Source organism: Rana temporaria, chromosome 2, assembly GCF_905171775.1.
Source record: "Rana temporaria chromosome 2, aRanTem1.1, whole genome shotgun sequence".
NCBI classification, from domain to species: Eukaryota; Metazoa; Chordata; class Amphibia; order Anura; family Ranidae; genus Rana; species Rana temporaria.
In genome coordinates this window covers 36195630-36214219 of record NC_053490.1, presented here as the reverse complement: position 1 = coordinate 36214219, position 18590 = coordinate 36195630, and the positions used below count along the sequence as shown (strand labels likewise).

At 42.3% G+C, this 18590-nt stretch overlaps 1 protein-coding gene across 14 annotated transcripts in view; it reads left to right on the top strand.

The window, feature by feature from the left end:
- The window catches only part of SYTL2 (synaptotagmin like 2), a 164302-nt gene extending 156328 nt beyond the window's left edge, over positions 1-7974 (top strand). For 7 of the 14 annotated variants that reach the window (XM_040340070.1, XM_040340069.1, XM_040340066.1 and 4 more), the window contains 3 exons: positions 1343-1448; positions 4637-4842; positions 7101-7974. In XM_040340070.1, coding sequence (XP_040196004.1) covers positions 1343-1448; positions 4637-4842; positions 7101-7246 — 458 coding nt within the window. In that variant the 3' untranslated portion in view covers positions 7247-7974. The remainder of the gene's footprint in view (positions 1-1342; positions 1449-4636; positions 4843-7100) is intronic. The other 7 variants (XM_040340068.1, XM_040340077.1, XM_040340073.1 and 4 more) reach the window with 2 other exon arrangements.
- Positions 7975-18590: the final 10616 nt, after the last annotated feature.

Below are 18590 nucleotides of genomic sequence, written 5' to 3'. Positions count from 1 at the left end.
ACTCCTCAAAATGCAAATCAATTTAACTTTTTTGAAATGCGTTTTTCTGGATAGTCTTGGTGTGCTGTCTCACTGTTAAAATAAAACCGACCATTAAATTATAGACTGATCATTTTCTTTTTTTTGTCAGTGGGCAAACATACAAAATCTGCAGGGGATCAAATACTTCCCCCCCCCCCCACTGTATGCCTGATTCCCACTACAATCTTGTAAGTAGGGTTGCACTGATACCAGTTTTTTAAGGCCAAGTACTCACCAATTACAGATACCTATTTTTCCCTTTTTTTTTATACATTTTTTTTGGGTGGGGAGGGGTGTTATTGGGGAGCGAAAGGGGGTTATTGTTTGTATATGAAGGGAGGGGAAGAGGGGTATTTGGGAACCCACACATTGCCATACACACTGCACTACAACACCCAGAAGACCTTTCCTCCCCCTCTCCAAGAAGTTTTGCAGCAGCTGAGACACTTGGGGAAAGTCAGCAGAGGTGGGGGGGAAGTAAAGTGCAGAACACACTACTCACCGGGAAGATCTTTCACCCGGCAGCTGCCCGCAGAGGAGCCAGAGGGCGAAAAAAATTAGGCACATCGCCCAGAGGACACAAAAAACGGAGACGGAGGGGGCGGGTCCACTGCAGAGAAGGGAAATCCCACTGACGGCTAAAACGCCATTGGTTAAGGACGTGCCGGCCACGCTCGTTAACCTATGATTACCTGCATTCTTTTGTATACATTTCCTCTGTCAGCGGGGGAAAGAGCCGATCCTGAAGGTATCGGTATATTTTGCACAAGTAACGATACTCGTGCAAAATGCTTGGTGTCGGCACGATAATAGTATTGCTGCAACCCTACTTGTAAGTGTTTTTAATCCCTTTTGCTCAACAATAAATCTCTTAATATTGGACTTGGCGGTGCCTTTTTTTTTTTTTTTTCATGATTGCAGAGCTCTCCGCACTGAGCTCTGCAGAGTGTAATTTCTGCTCTCCGCGCCCATTTTTCTGGACTTTCGAACATGCTTTAAAATTCTGCACTTTGAACATATGTAAAGAAGGATAATACTGCAGCTGCACAGGTACCACTTATGTAAGAGGATTTGTTCCATCAGTGTGTCACCTGAGGCCAGTCGCTTCACTGGGTATATGTAAGGGTTTACAACCATGCTAAATCTTTAGAAACCTTAGTAGAAGGGCTGAAGGTGACCATAAACGGGCCTCAGATTTGTATTATTGCCTCGCTGCTTCATACCTTACAGACTGGTAGCCTTACTATTTTTGTATCATTTGAAAATGACCTGGCATAATCTGGCACACCTCATTAATATTATTTTTTTCTCCTGTATCCAGCATCGGGGTCAAAGCCGAACCTGACTGGGGAGGTCCACATCTCGATCAAAGATTGTCTGCAGCTGCCTATGCTGCGGGAGAACAAAATTAACTCCTTTGTTAAATGGTAAGCCATATATTCCTCTGATTTTGCTGTATCTTCATGCTCTATTTTAAAGGGGTTGTAAAGGTGTGTTTTTTTTTTTTTTTTTTTTTTAACCACTTCATTACTGGGCACTTAAACCCTCTTCGTGCCCAGACCAATTTTCAGCTTTCAGCGCTGACTCATTTTGAATGACAATTGCGCGGTCATACAACACTGTACCCAAATTATATTTTTATATATTTTTTCCCCACAAATAGAGCTTTCTTTTGGTGGTATTTGATCATCTCTGCGATTTTTTTTTTTATTTTTTTTTTTTATTTTTTTTTTGTCAGGCCTGCGATATTGCGGCGGACATATCGGACACTTTTGACACAAATTTGGGACCATTCACATTTATACAGCGATCAGTGCTATAAAAATTCACCAATTACTGTATAAATGTGACTGGCAGGGAAGGGGTTAACACTAGGGGGTGAGGAAGGGGTTAAATGTATTCCCTGGGTGTGTTCTAACTGTGTGGGGGGAGGGGGGTGACTGGGGGAGGTGACCGATGTTGTGTCCCTATGTACAAGGGACACAGCATCGGTCTCCTCTCTCCCTGACAGCACGTGGAGCTCTGTGTTTACACACCGAGCTCCACGTCCCTGCTGTCACCGCCGATCGCATGTACCCGGCGGACATCGCGGCCGCCAGGCACACGCATCGGCTCTTCAGCGATGTGCTGGGACAGTGTTTACCCGCTGCGCGCCCCCCAGCGGTGCGCCGGGTAATGTAAACAATAGGACGTCCAAAGACGTCCTCCCGGCACTTCAGGTCCGCGCTGCAGACGTCTTTTGATGATAGCGCGGATCTGTAGTGGTTAAATGACAAAAATACCATACTTACCTCCACTCTGCAGCTTGTTTTGCACAGAGTGGCCCCGATCCTCGTCTTGTGGGGTCCATCAGCGGCTGTCTCGGCTCCTCCCCGCAAGAGCTAACCCGCTTCTGTGAAGTACTCTCCCAAGGGGGTTAGCTTGTGGGCGCGACTGTATCACCCGGCCCTGCCCCCCAGTGCGCCACGCTATTGATTTGATTGACAGCAGTGGGAGCCAATGGCTGCGCTGCTATCAATCATCTATTCACACCTCAGCGTTTTTTGTGGAGAAGAGAAAAAAAAATCAATGATTCTCTATGGAGATGCTTCACATTTTCACTCCAAGTTGCCTGAAGCCAAACGCTAGCTCAAAGTTCTGGAGCTTTTTTTTCTGTAGTTCGAATCGGGCAGATTTGAGCATTTTTGGCGCGTTTTTTTATTCACATCGAAATTAATGTAAACGCGTGTTTTTGTGCAATTTTCTGCCCAAATGAAAATAAAAAAAAAATGTAATGGTAATATGTACAAATGTAAAATACACACATAAATAAAAATCGTCATCAATAAAATGAATGTGTAATGCCTAGATAAAAAATAACCCCTAACCTTAAATATTAAAGTGGTTGTAAAGCTTCACTTTAAAAAAAAAAAGTAATAATAATTTTGTCATAATAATAATAATGTTTTACCTGCCTCCACTGTGCAGCTCGTTTTGCACAGAGTGGCCCCAATCCACGTCATCTGAGGTCCTTTGGCGGCTGTTTCGGCTTCTCCTTGCGTCCGCTAACCCCCTCTGGGAAGCTCTCTCCCAAGGGGGTTAGCTTGCGGATACGCTCCGGCATCCATAAGCCTCCGACTACAGGACTAAGCCCTGCCCCCCCGACCCTCACATCATTGTAGTTGATTGACAGCAGCGTGAGCCAATGGCTGCGCTGCTATCTATCCAATGAAGAGCTGAGAAAATCAGGTCGGCATCAAGAGTTCTCCAAGAGTTCTCGACACAGGACTTTCAAGTAAAGGGGGGAGGGGGGGCATGCAATCGGCAAATGGTTTTTCACCTTAATGCATAGGATGCATTAGGGTGAAAAACATGAACCATTACAACCCCTTTAAATACATTTTATTAACACTCAAATCTGAACAAAAAAAAAATAGTGCGGTTTCTTTTATGTTGGGGTGTTTTTTACTTAGCTTGCCCCCATCATCCGAGCCATTCTGGCTGGGGGTTAGTCAGTGTGCTTGCCCCCTCCCTTGGGACTACATCCCTGCGGGGAAAAGCTGAGCATGTGGACTAACCCCCAGCCAGAACAACTCAGATGAGGGCAAGCTTACGGAGGAAGAACAGGAAGTGAAAAATTTGGACAAAGGAAAAAAAACATTTAGAAGGGAAGTCGAAGGAAAAGGTAAGTGAACCAACAATGCACTAGCTTAAAGTGGAGTTCCACCCATAAATATAACATTACATCAGTAGTTTTAAAAAAATGTCATTAGAATGTTTTAGATGCCTTCAAAGTGTTGTTGCTAGGCAGAATAGTTCATCTTCCCACTTCCTGCACCTAGGTGCCTAATGCTTCCTAACCTACACCACACAGACTCCTGGGAATGTAGTGGGTGTAACTTTCCAGGAGTCTGTGCACTCCCCAGTCTCAAAGAATCATGTGACTTGGACAGCACAGGTGCTGAAACCTGATCCGACACTGCTTGTGCAGCACTGAGCATGTGCGAGATTTGCAAGGCTGAAATCCAGGAAGTCATACACTCTGGCTTCATGATGCCCACACTTAAGATGGCCCCAGTCAATTTCTATTTTATAAAGTGTCTAAATGCTGTAACAACCTAACAAAAATGGACCTTAGTTTACAGACTAACTTTACTAGAATACATTAAGCTTGTGTATTACAGGGGTATTTATATTTAAAAAGTGGAATTGTGGCCGGAACTCCGCTTTAAATGAACCTATTTGGAAAATAAAGGGGTTGTAAAGGATCGTTTTTTTAAGGTTTGGGGGTTACATTTTTATTTTTAGTATTACTTTTACTATTTATGATTTTTATTTGTGTATTTTACTAGTAGTAGTTGTAGTACCCCAACTCCTAAACCTAACCTTAACCCCTTTCCCTTTAACTAAAAATATAATAATATAAAATAAAAGCTGAAATGCCTAGCAGCAAATGATGCAGCAGAATAGTTGTCTCTATTGGCTAATAAACGGCAAAGCTCAAAAACGCTGTATAAAAATGCAGACGCTACGCTTAGGTGTGAATGCAATCTAAAGGTTGTAAAGTAAGCTGTGGTGCATATAAAGGATTACATTGATTAGTGTTTCTTATTTATTGTTTTTTGATCTTTTCCAGCACGGTACTTCCTGACACAAGCAGGAAAAGTCGGCAGAGAACGCGCACAGTGGATAAGACGCCTAATCCATATTTCAACCACACAATGGTTTATGATGGCTTCAAGGCAGAAGACCTGAGGGAGGCTTGTGTGGAGCTCACGGTGTGGGACCATAACAGGCTATCAAATCACTTTTTGGGAGGAATAAGAATTGGCCTGGGAACAGGTAAGGGAACCCACACACATTTTATATAGCCAAATGTTTGGGACACCTGACATAGGTGTGCGCAGCCTATTGCATTAGGGTGTGCACCCCAAAGCTCCAACACACACTACCGATTACTCACGATGTTCATTCAGAAAGGGAAGGGGCTGGTAAATTACATATTTAGTGGCCCCTTTCCTGACTCCGAAAAAAAAAAAAAAAAAACCACAGCAACAGCCAATGGGAGAGGAGAGGAGGGAAGCCGGAAGCGCTGCAGGGGGAGCGATGGGAGACAGGGCAGTAGGGGGAATCTGCTGCACTGGGTGATTAGGGTGTGCCTGGGCACACCCTGTGCGCACACCTATGACACCTGACCATCACACCTGTATAAACTTGTTGGCTCTCCCAAACTAAGCCAATGGGCATTGGTGTAAAGATGACCCCCTCCCCCTCCCTTCGCGTTTTTAACTTCTGGGAGTTTTCCACAAGATTTTGGAGTTTCTGTAGGAACTTATGCCTGTTCAGTCAAAATGGTCTATAATTAATAGTATTCTTCACTGTAATGACCCAATAGCTGGGGGCGGGGGGGGGGCAGGTGTCAAACAAACCTGACCCCTTACTAGCACTAACTTATACCCCCCTCTGAAGATGGATGGGAAGGCGGTGATCCCGATTTAAAAAGCACCCTGAATACTTGCATCTAGTTAATAAATTGGCCGGTATAGGGGATTGCTGAACTCCAAACTGTCTGCACTGCAAGGTTTAATGAAAGGAAAGTTGCCCCAAATGAAAGGTTTTACAGTGAGCTGTCAATGGCAAATATTTGTAGTTCTAGTATAAAGGGGGTACTAATACTGTATAATATGGGAAGGGATGTGGAGGAGAGGCGTACTACCATTTAGCGGCTGCCGATTAGGCTCTGTCCCTGCTGCTCGAATCACAGCTCTAGAGGGGCTGGAAGTTCAAGTTTGCCCTATTAACCTGGAGTGCATCTAATGCCCTGTTCACATGAGCGGAATTTCCGTCGGAAAAAAGTTGGAAGGTTTTCCGACGGAATTCCGCTCAAGCTTGGCTTGCATACACACGGTCACACAAGTTCTCTAAACTTTTGCGCGTTAAGAACGCGGTGACGTACAACGCTACGACAAGGCGAGAAAAAAGTTCAATGCTTCCGAGCATGCGTCAAATTGTTTCCAAGCATGTGTGTGTTTTTTCCATCTAATTCCATACAGACAAACAGATTTTCTGATAGGATTTTTTTCCGTCGGAAAAATAGTGAACCTGCTCTCAAACTTCCAACAGCAAAAGTCTGACGGAACATACATTCGGTCGCAATTTCTGATGAAAAGCTCACAGACTTTTTCTGGTGGGAAATTCCGCTGTGTGTGTGTGTGTGTGTGTGTGTGTGTGTGTGTGTGTGTGTGTGTGTGTGGCATTAGAGCTCAGAAAGGGGCCGGAAATTCAATCCTAGGCCTCACCACCCCAGACCCCCCCTTCCCACGGGAGACGGGCAGGAAAGCGGTGACGAGGATCTGGGGTTGGGCTGCTGCTCCTCACTCCTGCTTGCCGATGGGCGAGTCGGGCCATTGTCTCTCCTCCTAGCAGAACAGGAAGTGGGTCCCAAGACCCGATTTTGGCCCAGCCAATCTGGTCTCAGACCCACTTCCTTAACGATCCCACCCTTTTTTTTTTTTAAGCCAATTAAAGCCTCAGCCTCATGTGCTTCAAAAAAAATCCCATTGAAATCCATGCATCTGGCGCCCTGTATGTAGATTAGTGGCCAGGTGCATGGATTAGGGGGGGCTATGCCCCTTATGGATGGGCCACCACTGCCCAATGGGCATCTAAAAAATGTATGCCATCTAGTGTGTTAATCTGTATTTCTAGGAAGTGAGCTCTTCATTCCTTCATCCTTTTTAGCTGTCTGTGGGGACTGATTTGAATGTGTCCATCTTTGCTGGGAATGGGGTTTGGGGGTTCTCTGCTATTCAAGGCTAGAGGTAAATATTAAACATTTCCCATATACAGCTTTTTTCTTACATTTTGGGAAGAAACCCCAACAAACGCTAAGCTGTCCATGTTGCTGGTGACTGGCAAGTGTGTTTACCTCTCAGCCACCATTTTATTAATGGGAATCTTTTTCAGATGTGAGAAGTAGCAGATGATGGTTGCTAATCTGTGACCTCCAAGGCGCTTAAGCTAAAACTTTTAAAATTTTTAGTATAAGTTGTTGTTAAAACTGAATTTACCCATTACATTGGGCTTTTTATTATTTTTAGGAAAAAGTTACGGGACACCTGTAGACTGGATGGACTCCACCCCTGAAGAAGCGATAATGTGGGAGAAGATGATGACCTCACCCAATACCTGGATTGATGGCATGCTGCCACTGCGAATGTTCAAGATGGCCAAGCTTGCAAAATAAATCCCATAATGCCGTCTACTCATCCATCATTTTCTAGCACTGTAAACACTTTCTTACCTGGAAACCTCACCGGCTTCTCGTTGACGTCGGCACACGCTGTATCTTAAGCCACAAGTTGTTTCAAGTTACGATCTGTAGATGTCCCAAAGACTGTGGACCTCCACTGTGTTCTGGTTACAAGGTCTACTGCTATTGGTACAAGGCCCCAGGACCTTCTCTACAGAGATCCTAACATTTCCCATATAAATATCTGTCTGTCAGCAGTTGAAAATGTACTTTGTACCCCTGATACCTATAGAAAATGTCTTGGTATGGTTTTGTTTTCTTTTGTGGAGGCCAATTTTAATTGCCAGCCCTTCTGTCTCGGGGGAACCAGACAACATGGAAACGGTCTTGCTCTTTTCAGGGTTTTTTTTTTCTTACAGAAAATGTGGCAAAAGGTGTAAAATATGGTAAATATAGATCTCTATAAATATATTTAATTTCTATTGACAACATGATTTTTGTTTTCATATGTGGGTTTTATTGGTAAGGAGCACGTTTCCTATATTATCGAATATTCATGTGGTTTTTTTTTTGTTTCTGTTCTTTCAATGTTTTGGGCTATGTATATGTACTTGTGGGTTTTGTACAAAACATAAAATGTCAATACTGACAAAGAAATTGCTTTTAGAATAAAGATGTATATATGTAATTATCTTAATAAAATGATTGAATTTATACTCCAATTGGCTTTATATTTTAGTATATTTTAATAGAAACTGATTCTCTTTATATTTCCAATATATAATTGATCACACTGAAGGAAATTCTGACATTTTCTCATAAGATTTCCAAAAATGGAGGCAGTTAGTCTGCAGCGCCTGGTCATACACTCAGTTTGTTCCCAGTGCAGTTAGGGCGGTTAGATGACATTGTTTGGTAACTTAGTTCGGTGGAACTATAAGTGAACACACAACTAGATCAGTATTCAGTTCTGATCACACTATTTACAATAAGAACATATACAACTTGTGTGACATGCCTATTTAGGCCCTTGCTTCCATAAAACTGAACTCTGTATGTCTGCTCTGCTCTCTGTCTTCATGTGGAATGAATGCAGCACATGTACAGTATTAGGAACCTCCCAGAATGGATGCAAAGGTAGCTGTGATAGGTCAAGACTCTGCTCAATGTGAGATTAGCTGTGATTGGCCAAGGCTACTGAGTCACAAAAGTTTAACTCCATGCTTTCTGGTATGAATTATACTGTGTAATTTGAGCTTACCTTCACTGTCGTATAAATAAACGACTCTTAAGGCATATTTTTTCTTTTGCCTCTGTGAACACAACATACAACTGTTATGACATTCAAGCATAAAATCACAGTGAATAACTTTGCTTTTGTCTCATATATAAACATGTGCATTACATTTAGGTTCTTAGCAGGTTTAGCTGTATATAAATGTAGGTTATATTAGCTACCTAGGACAGGTTCTAGCTGGCCAGCTACAATAACTACCGGTAGTTCAAAAGTGGTCATTTTGTATCAAACTGTAAAAACCATCCTTAAAGGATCACTAAAGGAAAAACATTTTTTTTGCTGAAATGACTGTTTACAGGGTATAGAGACCTAATAGTTAACCGATTCCTTTTAAAAACGATTAAAAATAGATAAAAATCAATCATATAATGTGCCTCTTAGATGCAAAAACGAAACTGAAAGTAGTTTAGTCTTTGCATGTTATTTTATGCCTCTGTGCTGGACAGTGCCATAGAGAGTCATGGCTAGGAAAACGAAACTAAACTCTCCCATGACTTTTTTCATACGGAGCCGGACAACCAGGAAGTGTCCAGAACAGAGCAGTTTTACAGCGACATCAGAGCAAAAGCGAGCAATGAGGACATGAAACCAGGACTGCAGTAAGGTAAAGGAAGCTATTTAGCTAAAAAAAAAAATTCCTTTAGTGACCCTTTAACCACTTTAGCCCCAGAAGGTTTCACCCCCTTCATGAACAGGCCATTTTTTGCATTGTGGCACTGCCATCGCTTTAACTGTCAATTGCGCGGTCATGTGACACTGTACCCAAATAAAAGTGATGTCCATTTTTTCTCAAAAATTGAGCTTTCGGTGGTATTTGGTCACCAAAAAGACTGACCATTTACATTTTTTTTTTAATATTTTCTGCTATAAAACCTAATTAATAAAAAAAAAAAAATGTCTTCATCAATTTAGGCCAATATGTATTCTGCTACATATTTTTGGTAAAAATCCCAATAAGCGTATATTGATTGGTTTGTGCAAAAGTTATCATGTCTACAAACCTATAGAATAGATCTATGGACTATTTATTTTGTGTGTGTGTGTGTGTGTGTGATATATGTATGTGTAATATATAGATATAGATATAATATTAATTGTGTGTGTATGTATTTTTTTTTATTTGTATTTTTTTAACCACTTCCATACAGGGCACTTATACACCTTCCTGCCCATACCAATTTTCAGGTTTCAGCTCTGTTGCACTTTGAATGACAATTGCGCGGTCATGCTACACTGTACCCAAACAATTTTTTTTATAATTTTGTTCCCACAAATAGAGCGTTCTTTTGATGGTACTTTTATTTTCTGCTAAAAAAATAAAAAGAAATGACCGAAAATTTTGAAAAAAAAAAATCACTTTTTTTTGTTTCAGTTACAAAACATTGTAAATAAGTAAGTTTTCTCCTTCACTGATGGGCACTGATGGTACTGCACTGACGGGCAATAAGGCGGCACTGATGGGCACCGATGAGGTGGCATTGATGAGCACTGATATGTGGCACGGATGGGCACGGATAGGCGACAGATAGGCAGCACAGATGGGCATGGATGGGCACTGATAGGTGGCACTAATGTACTGCAATGTGTTGTACTAATGGATGCTGTAACAGAGCGTCCCACTCTCCGCTTGAGTGCTTCCGTCATATACCGCTTCCTATCAGTCTGGATATAGATATCAGATATTCCAGCTGCCCTCAACACACAACGAGACGAGACTTGTTTGTGTGCTAAACATGGAGTGTTTAATAGAACCAAGAATGCAACCTTATATACAGTTTAAAGAGGAGGTAACCAGAACATAAATTAACATGAGCTAATTAATCATTTACCCAGACTAGGTGACTCCGAGATATGACCTGTCAGAGTAGACGTCCCATCTCCGCTCACCTGCTATACAATACACATTATCATAAGTGTAAACACAGGACATCTTCACACAATAGCAGGGTAAATTAGCACAAGCCACAATGAAAGATCCTTAGAAGTTAGTCTGGATTCAATTTACATTACACAGGCAGCTGGAGGTGATGATATTAACATCTTTCAATTAACCTGTTGAGTTCAGAATCAACAAACAGTAATTGGTTCTTTAAAGATATCCTGAAATATATTGTGGATAACCCTTACTGCCCCATCTCAGGTAGTCCAAGATATCTATTTCTCAGTCATCCTATGCCCCTAGTGGACATAGGATGATTTTAGACATAAGAGGGTCCGGTGATGTCCCTGGTGAGTCTGTCACATTTGCCAATCAGTGCCAAACAATATTGCCTGCCAATCAGTGAGGCCCATTTTCCTGTTTACATCGTGATCAGCCGTGATTGGACACGGCCGATCACGTGGTAAAGAGTCTCCGTTGGACACTTATCTAGATCGGTGTTGCAGGGTATCAGACTGACACACTGCAACAACGATCGCCGCGCACAGCGGCTCAATATCCTGAAGATGTCATATGACGTCCAGTCAGGATATTGAAACCACTTTTCCGCCGTCATTTTGCTATATGGTGGGCGGCAAGTGGTTAACTGTCAATTGCGCGCTCATGCGACACTGTACCCAAATAAAATGGATGTCCGTTTTTTTTACCAAAAATAGAGCTTTTGGTGGTATTTGGCCTCCAAAAAGACCGACAATTTTGAAAAATTTAAAATATTTTCTGCTATAAACCCTATTTTAACTACTTGCCGACCAGCCACCACAGTTCTACGGTGGCAGGTAGGCTCCCCTGCGCGAGAGCCCGTAGCTCTACGTCGCCTCGCGAAGCGGCCACTAGGGGCGCTGTGTGTGTGTGTGTAAACACACAGCTCCCGGTCCTGTCAGGGGAGAAATGCCTGACCGTCTGTTCATACAATGTATGAACAGCGATCAGTCATTTCCCCTAGTGAGTCCACCCCCCCTACAGTTAGAACACACCCAGGGAACATACTTAACAACTTCCCCGCCCCCTAGTGTTAACGCCTTCCCTGCCAGTGGCATTTTTATAGTAATCAATGCATTTTTATAGCACGCATCGCTATAAAAATGCCAATGGTCCCAAAAATTTGTCAGTGTCCACCATAATGTCGCAGTACCGAAAAAAACGCAGATTGCCGCCATTACTAGTAAAAAAAATATATATATATTAACAATTCCATAAAACTACCCCCTATTTTGTAGACGCTATAACTTTTGCGCAAAACAAGCAAACGCTTATTGCGATTTTTTTTTTTTTTTTTTTTTTTTTTTTTTTTTACGAAAAATATGTAGAATACGTATCAGCCTAAACTGAGGGGAAAAAAAAAATTTATATATATTTTTGGGGGATATTTATTATGGTAAAAAATATTAATTTTTTTAAAATTTGACGCTCTATTTTTGTTTATAGCGCAAAAACTAAAAACCGCAGAGGTGATCAAATACCACCAAAAAGCTCTATTTGTGGGAAAAAAAGAACGCCAATTTTGTTTGGGAGCAACGTCGCACGACCGCACAATTGTCAGTTAAAACGATGCAGTGCCGAATCGCAAAAAGTGCTCTGGTCTTTGACGAGCAATATGGTCCGGGGCTTAAGTGGTTAATAAAAAAAAAAAGATTTCTTCATCAATTTAGGCCAATATGTGTTCTGCTACATATTTTTGGTAAAAATCCCAATAAGCGTATATTGATTGGTTTGCGCAAAAGTTATCGCTTCTACAAACTTATAGAATAGATTTATGGACTTTTTTTTTTGTATTTTTTTTTTTCTTTTTTTTTTTACTAGTTAAGGCGACAATCTGCGATTTTTTTTTTTTTTTTTTTTTTTTTAGCAGGACTGTGACATTGGGGTGGACAAATCTGACACAAAGTGACACTCTTTTTGGGGACTAGTGACACCAATAACAATGATCAGTGCTAAAAAAAATCACTGTATAAATGACACTGGCAGGGAAGGGGATCAAATGGTTAATTGTGTGCTTATGTGTCATATGCATCACGGCGACTTCTGCTGTGCGCCTCTCTCCTCCTAGGCATCCAATAGGATCGCGTGTCCTTTCAGCCAATCTGATGACGGGTCTCAAGACCCGCTTCCTGATTGGCCAGGAGGATCAGCGCTGTCCAGACTGTTTTACCAGGAAAGTCCTAGATTCTTTCTCGAAAGTGCATCAGGATCAACACAATCCATAGACTAACCTACGTTCACACCTATGTGTTTTTTAGTGCGTTATGCAGTTTGCACTACAGTCCATTTAACATGGTTTCCTATGATACTAGCTCATGTGTTTTGTGGCCGGTGAGTTTTTGGAAAGGGTCAGGGACTTTTTTCCCGCGATTATCGGCTAATAGACTTCAATGGAGCGGCACCAGAAATGCAAGTGGTGCATTTGTGATGTGATTTGCGGTTCTTATGTTATCACTGTATATAGCTGGTTGCTAAGCCGGGGACCAGAAGCCAGCTGCTGCGTCCTTGGCAACTGATGAGTCGTCAGCTGTTAGCGGGATTCCCCGCTGAATGTAAAAGAAAAAAAAGCATCAATGTCACCTATTAGTGCATATCAGTGAAGGAGAAACATTACCAGTTTGCAAAATTATTTAAACCATCTATGAAAGTTTTTTTTTTATTTTATTTTTTATTTTAACCTTTTTCAGTATTTAGCAAAAAATAAAAAATCCAGCGCTGATTAAACACCACTAACAGCTCTATTTGTGTGACAAAAAAAGTGTAAAAATGTCATATGGGTACAGTGCTGCATGACCACGCAATTGTCATTCAAAGTGCAGCAGTGCTGAAAGATGAAAATTTACCTAGGCAGGAAGCTAGTAAAACTTGAGATTTCGTAAATCCAGAAATTCTGAAAAATCTGAAATTCTAAATAATAACTAGCAACTATTAAATTATAGGCATTGAAATTTCATTTCACATTTGACTGTTAGTGATTGTAACAAGTACAAATTTATCTGAAATTCTGAACAAATGGTACTGAATTCATTATAAGTTTTTATTTTTTAATTCCGCTCCATTTATTTGGATACGACATTCGTTATTTTGGAAAATTCTTAACTTTGGATAAATTAGTATTTGTTACATTCACTAACGGCCAAATTTGAAAGCAAGCAAACAAAATCACACGTGAGGATGGTCCACTTTAATAGCCATTCAAACCCCTTTGTGTCAACTTGTGGGCATGTTATCAGGCCAAAATCACCAGGGTATGTAAACTTTCTATCGGGGTCATTTGGGTAGTTTCTGTTGTGATCAGTGGCGGTGCGTCCATAGAGGGCGCCGGAGCGCCACCCCCTCTCGCTCCCGCACCGCCACTGATGCAATACATAGATTCATGCATTGCATGAATCTATGTATTGCCGATGCTGCTGACTATTCAGGTGGCCTGCCCCCCTGGTGAGCGCCGGCTATCTGAATAACGGAAGCTGGTTGACTGTGGAAGTGCCTATCAGAGCCAGCGGCTTTCCGATTACAGCCCTCAGGCTGTATTAAAATTCCAAATACTTATCCAGGGACGCACGGGGGGTGTGTTCCTTGGATGAGACTGACAGGCGTCTCAGCCAATCAGGTTCACCGATTCTGGTTACTGGTAACCTGATTGGCTGAAGCGTCTTCGAGGGCGGGAGATGACATTGAGGGACCGTGAAAGGAGGATGACGATCCCAAAAAGGCAAGTGCCGGTAGGGGGGGCAGCATTTTACAGGGCACAGTGGTGACAATTGATGGCACAGTGGCTGCGTTTGATGGGCCCAGTGGCTGCGTTTGATGGGCACAGTGAGGCTGCAATTGTTTGTTTGTTTTTCGTTTGTTTGCGCCTCCCCAAAAATTTTGAGCACCAGCCGCCACCGGTTGTGATTATGATTTAAAGAGTAAACACAGTTGATTGATAATAAATGGCTTCAGCCAAACACTAACTATGAGTGAAAAAAGTTTTTGTGGTGTTCTTCGGATTTTCGTTTTTTAGAATTTTTGCTTATTTTTGAATTTCTGGATTTTAGAATTTTCGTACATTTAGAATTTATTCTGAAAATTGTGTTAAAAACGAATTGCACACATTGGGCCAGATTCACAAATGAGATACGACGGCGTTTCTCCTGATACGCCGTTGTTTCTCTGTTTCTATCTATGCGACTGATTCATAGAATCAGTTACGCATAGATATCCCTAAGATCCGACAGGTGTAATTGTTTTACACTGTCGGATCTTAGGATGCAGTACCGCGGCCGCCACTGGGGGGAGTTTGCGTCGTAAACCAGCGTCGGGTATGCAAATTAGGAGTTACGGCGGATCCACAACGGTTTTTCGTGTTCGCTACGTCGCCGCTAGTCTAGTTTCCCGTCGCAAAGTTCGCTTTTTTTGGTGCCCTAACTTTAGTCAGCAAGCGTATTGCTGTGTAAAGTATGGCCGGCGTTCCCGCGTCGAAATTCAAAATTTAACGTCGTTTGCGTAAGCCGTCCGGGAATACGGAAGTACGCTACGCGCGTCGCCGTTCAAAAAAATGAAGTCACGGTGCGCAAAGCACGGCGGGAGTTAAGAAACGAGGCATGCGCAGTAGGTCCGGCGCGGGTGCGCGCCTAATTTAAATGGCACATGCCCATTTAAATTGGCCCGCCTTGCGCCGGAGGCCGCCGGCGTAGTTTTCATCGCAAGTGCTTGGTGAATCAGGCACTTGCGATGAAAATTTGCGGCGGTGTAACGTATCTAGGATACGTTACGCCGCCGCGATTCTACGTGAATCTGGCCCATTGCAACTACTGCATACATCTGTTTCAGGCTTGTTGCTCATCATCATTGCAGTGTATAGAAACCGCTGTATGCAGTTTGGAATAAATGGCTCTATAATACAAGGCTATCTATATCTGTTATATAAAGCAGCAGTTTTGGGTGTGCCGTTAACTATTGGGGTGTAAAGAAATGCTTTTAATGGCTGCCCTCTCTCCTGAGTGTCCTAATCCTCATATATTGGGGGATTTGAGATGGAATGAGACACGTGAATACCTTGTGTGCCAAGTAAAAGAATCAGAAAAGCTAAAAGGGAAATTTCTCAGCCCTCCTCGTAATGTTGGTCGGGGGCATTTGACTGCAGGTTGTGTAACGTTGGCAGCAATCTCGCCGATCACTCGCATCACTGAGTCACTTTTGGAATTTAAGCTTACACACTGTCTAGACTGCCGACTGGCATCATATTCGTACACGGAGAAGCCCCTCCCCCTGGCACTCAGCCACTCCCTTTTATTGTAAAGTGTTTGCTGATAATCACAGAGCGAGATCAGTGAGACCAACAACATCCCTCCGACATGACCCCCCTCCGCATGCTGGTCCTGATGCTGTTGCTGCTGCTGCTGGCCATCACTCTGGTGCTTGGTATGTAGAACATTCCATCACTTATATTTACAACTCTGTGTACTGCTATTTTACATTGAATAGAACTAAACTGCAATCAAAAAATTTCATGCAAAATGATCAGTTTTTACTCTATCCCAAAATAAAGCCTGTAGCACAATCACATTTTTATGCAAATATCTTTGTATTATGCAAAATATTGAATATATACAAAAGTTAAAGAATCTATAGTAGAGAAAAGTAATGCATGGATATTGGTAAAAACAAGGACAGGTAAATGCATAAAAACAATTCTATTTAGGAGCAAAGAAAAGGTGGCATAAAACCCACAAAACTATTTTTCATTTTTTTTTTTTTTATTGTTTTTGGTCTAACAAAAGATCTTTTGACAACAGCAAGAAAAGCAATGTACAAAAAAAAAACACAAAAAGTGCTTCATATTTATCTTTAAAAATAGATTTTTGAACAAAATTATGACTTTAAATTTTCATCACAGTGGGAACTCTGTTTTAACTTGGGTGAAATTTGTAGGAACAATAAAGTTTTACAGTGCCCTATTTTTCTTTATCTAGAGGGTGTATATTTGTAAGGGCTGTTCAGTAACTTTAATTCATGAAAGTGTTTTTTATTCTTGTGGTTTATTTTATTTTTTTGTGTATTTGAATGTTTTTTTGTACTGTGGGTTTTTTTTTCTGTGAAAAATATAAAAAATGATACTTGTGAGGAGTGGAAAGGTGCTTCTTTAACCCTCCAGAGCCATCTAGGGCACATTGCACCCTAAGCAGGCCCGGATTTCCCACAAGACCACTGAGGCCAGGCCTTGGGGCGGCAGGGCGCCAAGGGGCGGCAGTGGCATGGAGTCCCCCGACGCCCGGAACATACAGTTAAGGGCGGTAAGTTATGGGGGAATCCGCTCGCTCGTTAACAAGTGATTGCGGTGATGTCGCCGAAATCACTTGTAAAATGTTTGCTCCCGTCCGTCCTCCCATCTCCCCTCCCCCCCACATACCTCTCTCTGCTGGCTCTGTCTTCGGGACTTCGTCCTCCCCCGGCCACCAAGTCTGTCTCCTGTCCCTGCTGCCGATGTACACAGAGAGAGGGGAGAGCTGTGCTCTTCCCATCTCAGCTGTGACAGGAGTTCTAGCACAGTGATAGGACTCCTGTTTTGGAGGTGACAGGGTCAATAAAGAGAACCTGTCACCGCCAATTGCTATCACACAGGGAATTGTTTTCTCCTGTGTGATAGCAAAAAAGTTAAGTGAACAAAATTGATAAAACAATAAATAAATAATAAGAAATAATAATTAAATTAATAAAATAAAAAAGTAAAGAATAAGAAAAATAATAAGGAAAATAAGAAAATTATACAAAAATTAAAAAAAGTAAGCGACAAGTTACAAAAAAAAAAAGTGATAAAAAAGTAAAAACAAATTTGAACTAACCGCGCCGCCCATTCTCTGTTGATTTGGGGGGAGGGGGTGCATTGCAGAACCTGGCCTTCAGTAAGGGCATCTTCAGTAAGGGAATCGGGAAGTGAAGCCTTTGCGGCTTCACAGCCTGGTTCCCTACTGCGAATGCGCGAGTCATGCTGCGCATCCTCACTGGTCCCTAGTGTCATCTGGGACCTGTGTGTCTCCCAGGAGACAGTGGGGGGCGGAGGAGGGGCCAGACATGGAGTAGCTCACCGCAGAATCTGCGGCAATCTATTGCCGGAAGTGAGAGCAAATACCTGTATTAGACAGGTATTTGCTCTCCCCATGAAAGGTGCCAAATGTGACACCAGAAGGGGGGAGGAACTGGAAAAGTGGAAGTTCCATTTTTGGGTGGAACTCAGCATTAAGGCTCCATTCACACCTGGGCATTCTGAATCGGGGGCAGTATCGCAGCAAGACACACAACACATTTGCGATGCCATTTCTCAATGGCACCCCAAACACGGTGCAGTTTTGCTGCGATTGTTGCATGACAAATTGCGGGAAAGTCACACAATCAAAATTGCGGGGCGCGTGTTGCCCAAAAGAAGTTCCAACTTCTTTTGGGTGACATGATCCCGCGATTTTGCTTGAGAAATAATGGCACCCCAAATGCATTGTGCTTTTTGCCGTGATTCTGAATCACGGGCAAAATGGCAGCAATTCCGCCCGTGATTAATAATTCCCAGGGGTGAATGGAGCCTAAGGCCCCTTTCACACTGGGGCGTTATTTGAGCGTTTTTCGAGCACTATTCGAGCGTTTTTCAAGCATTATTAGAGCAAAGCCTCATCTGCAATCCCAATGTGCTGGTAAAGCACCGCTAAGGCCCTAACATTTGGGCGTTTTATGAGCGTTTTAATAGCACTATTTTTAATGCTAAAATGCTGTAAAAACGCTTTAGTGTGAAAGGGGTCTAAGTGAACCATTTTATTTAGTGACGGGTGCTTTGGGCATTCAGAGTGCTTCAAAAAAGCGTGTCAAATACCATGTTTTGACGCAAATGTAAACAAGCCCTAAGACCCCTCTTTTCAGGTGAATCTGAATTATTTTTTTTATTTTTTTATTACAGGTACTTGTATAGTGCTGACAATTTATGCAGCGCTTTACATGTATATTATACATTGACATCAGTCCCTCGAGGAGCTTGCAATCTAAGGGCCCTAACCAGGGATTGAGTCCTGCAAGAACGGAGTTCCTGCACTTTTTCCACAGCAGGAACGCCATTCCAGTTAGCAGCCGCGTCCTGCAGGAGGGATGCAATCAGT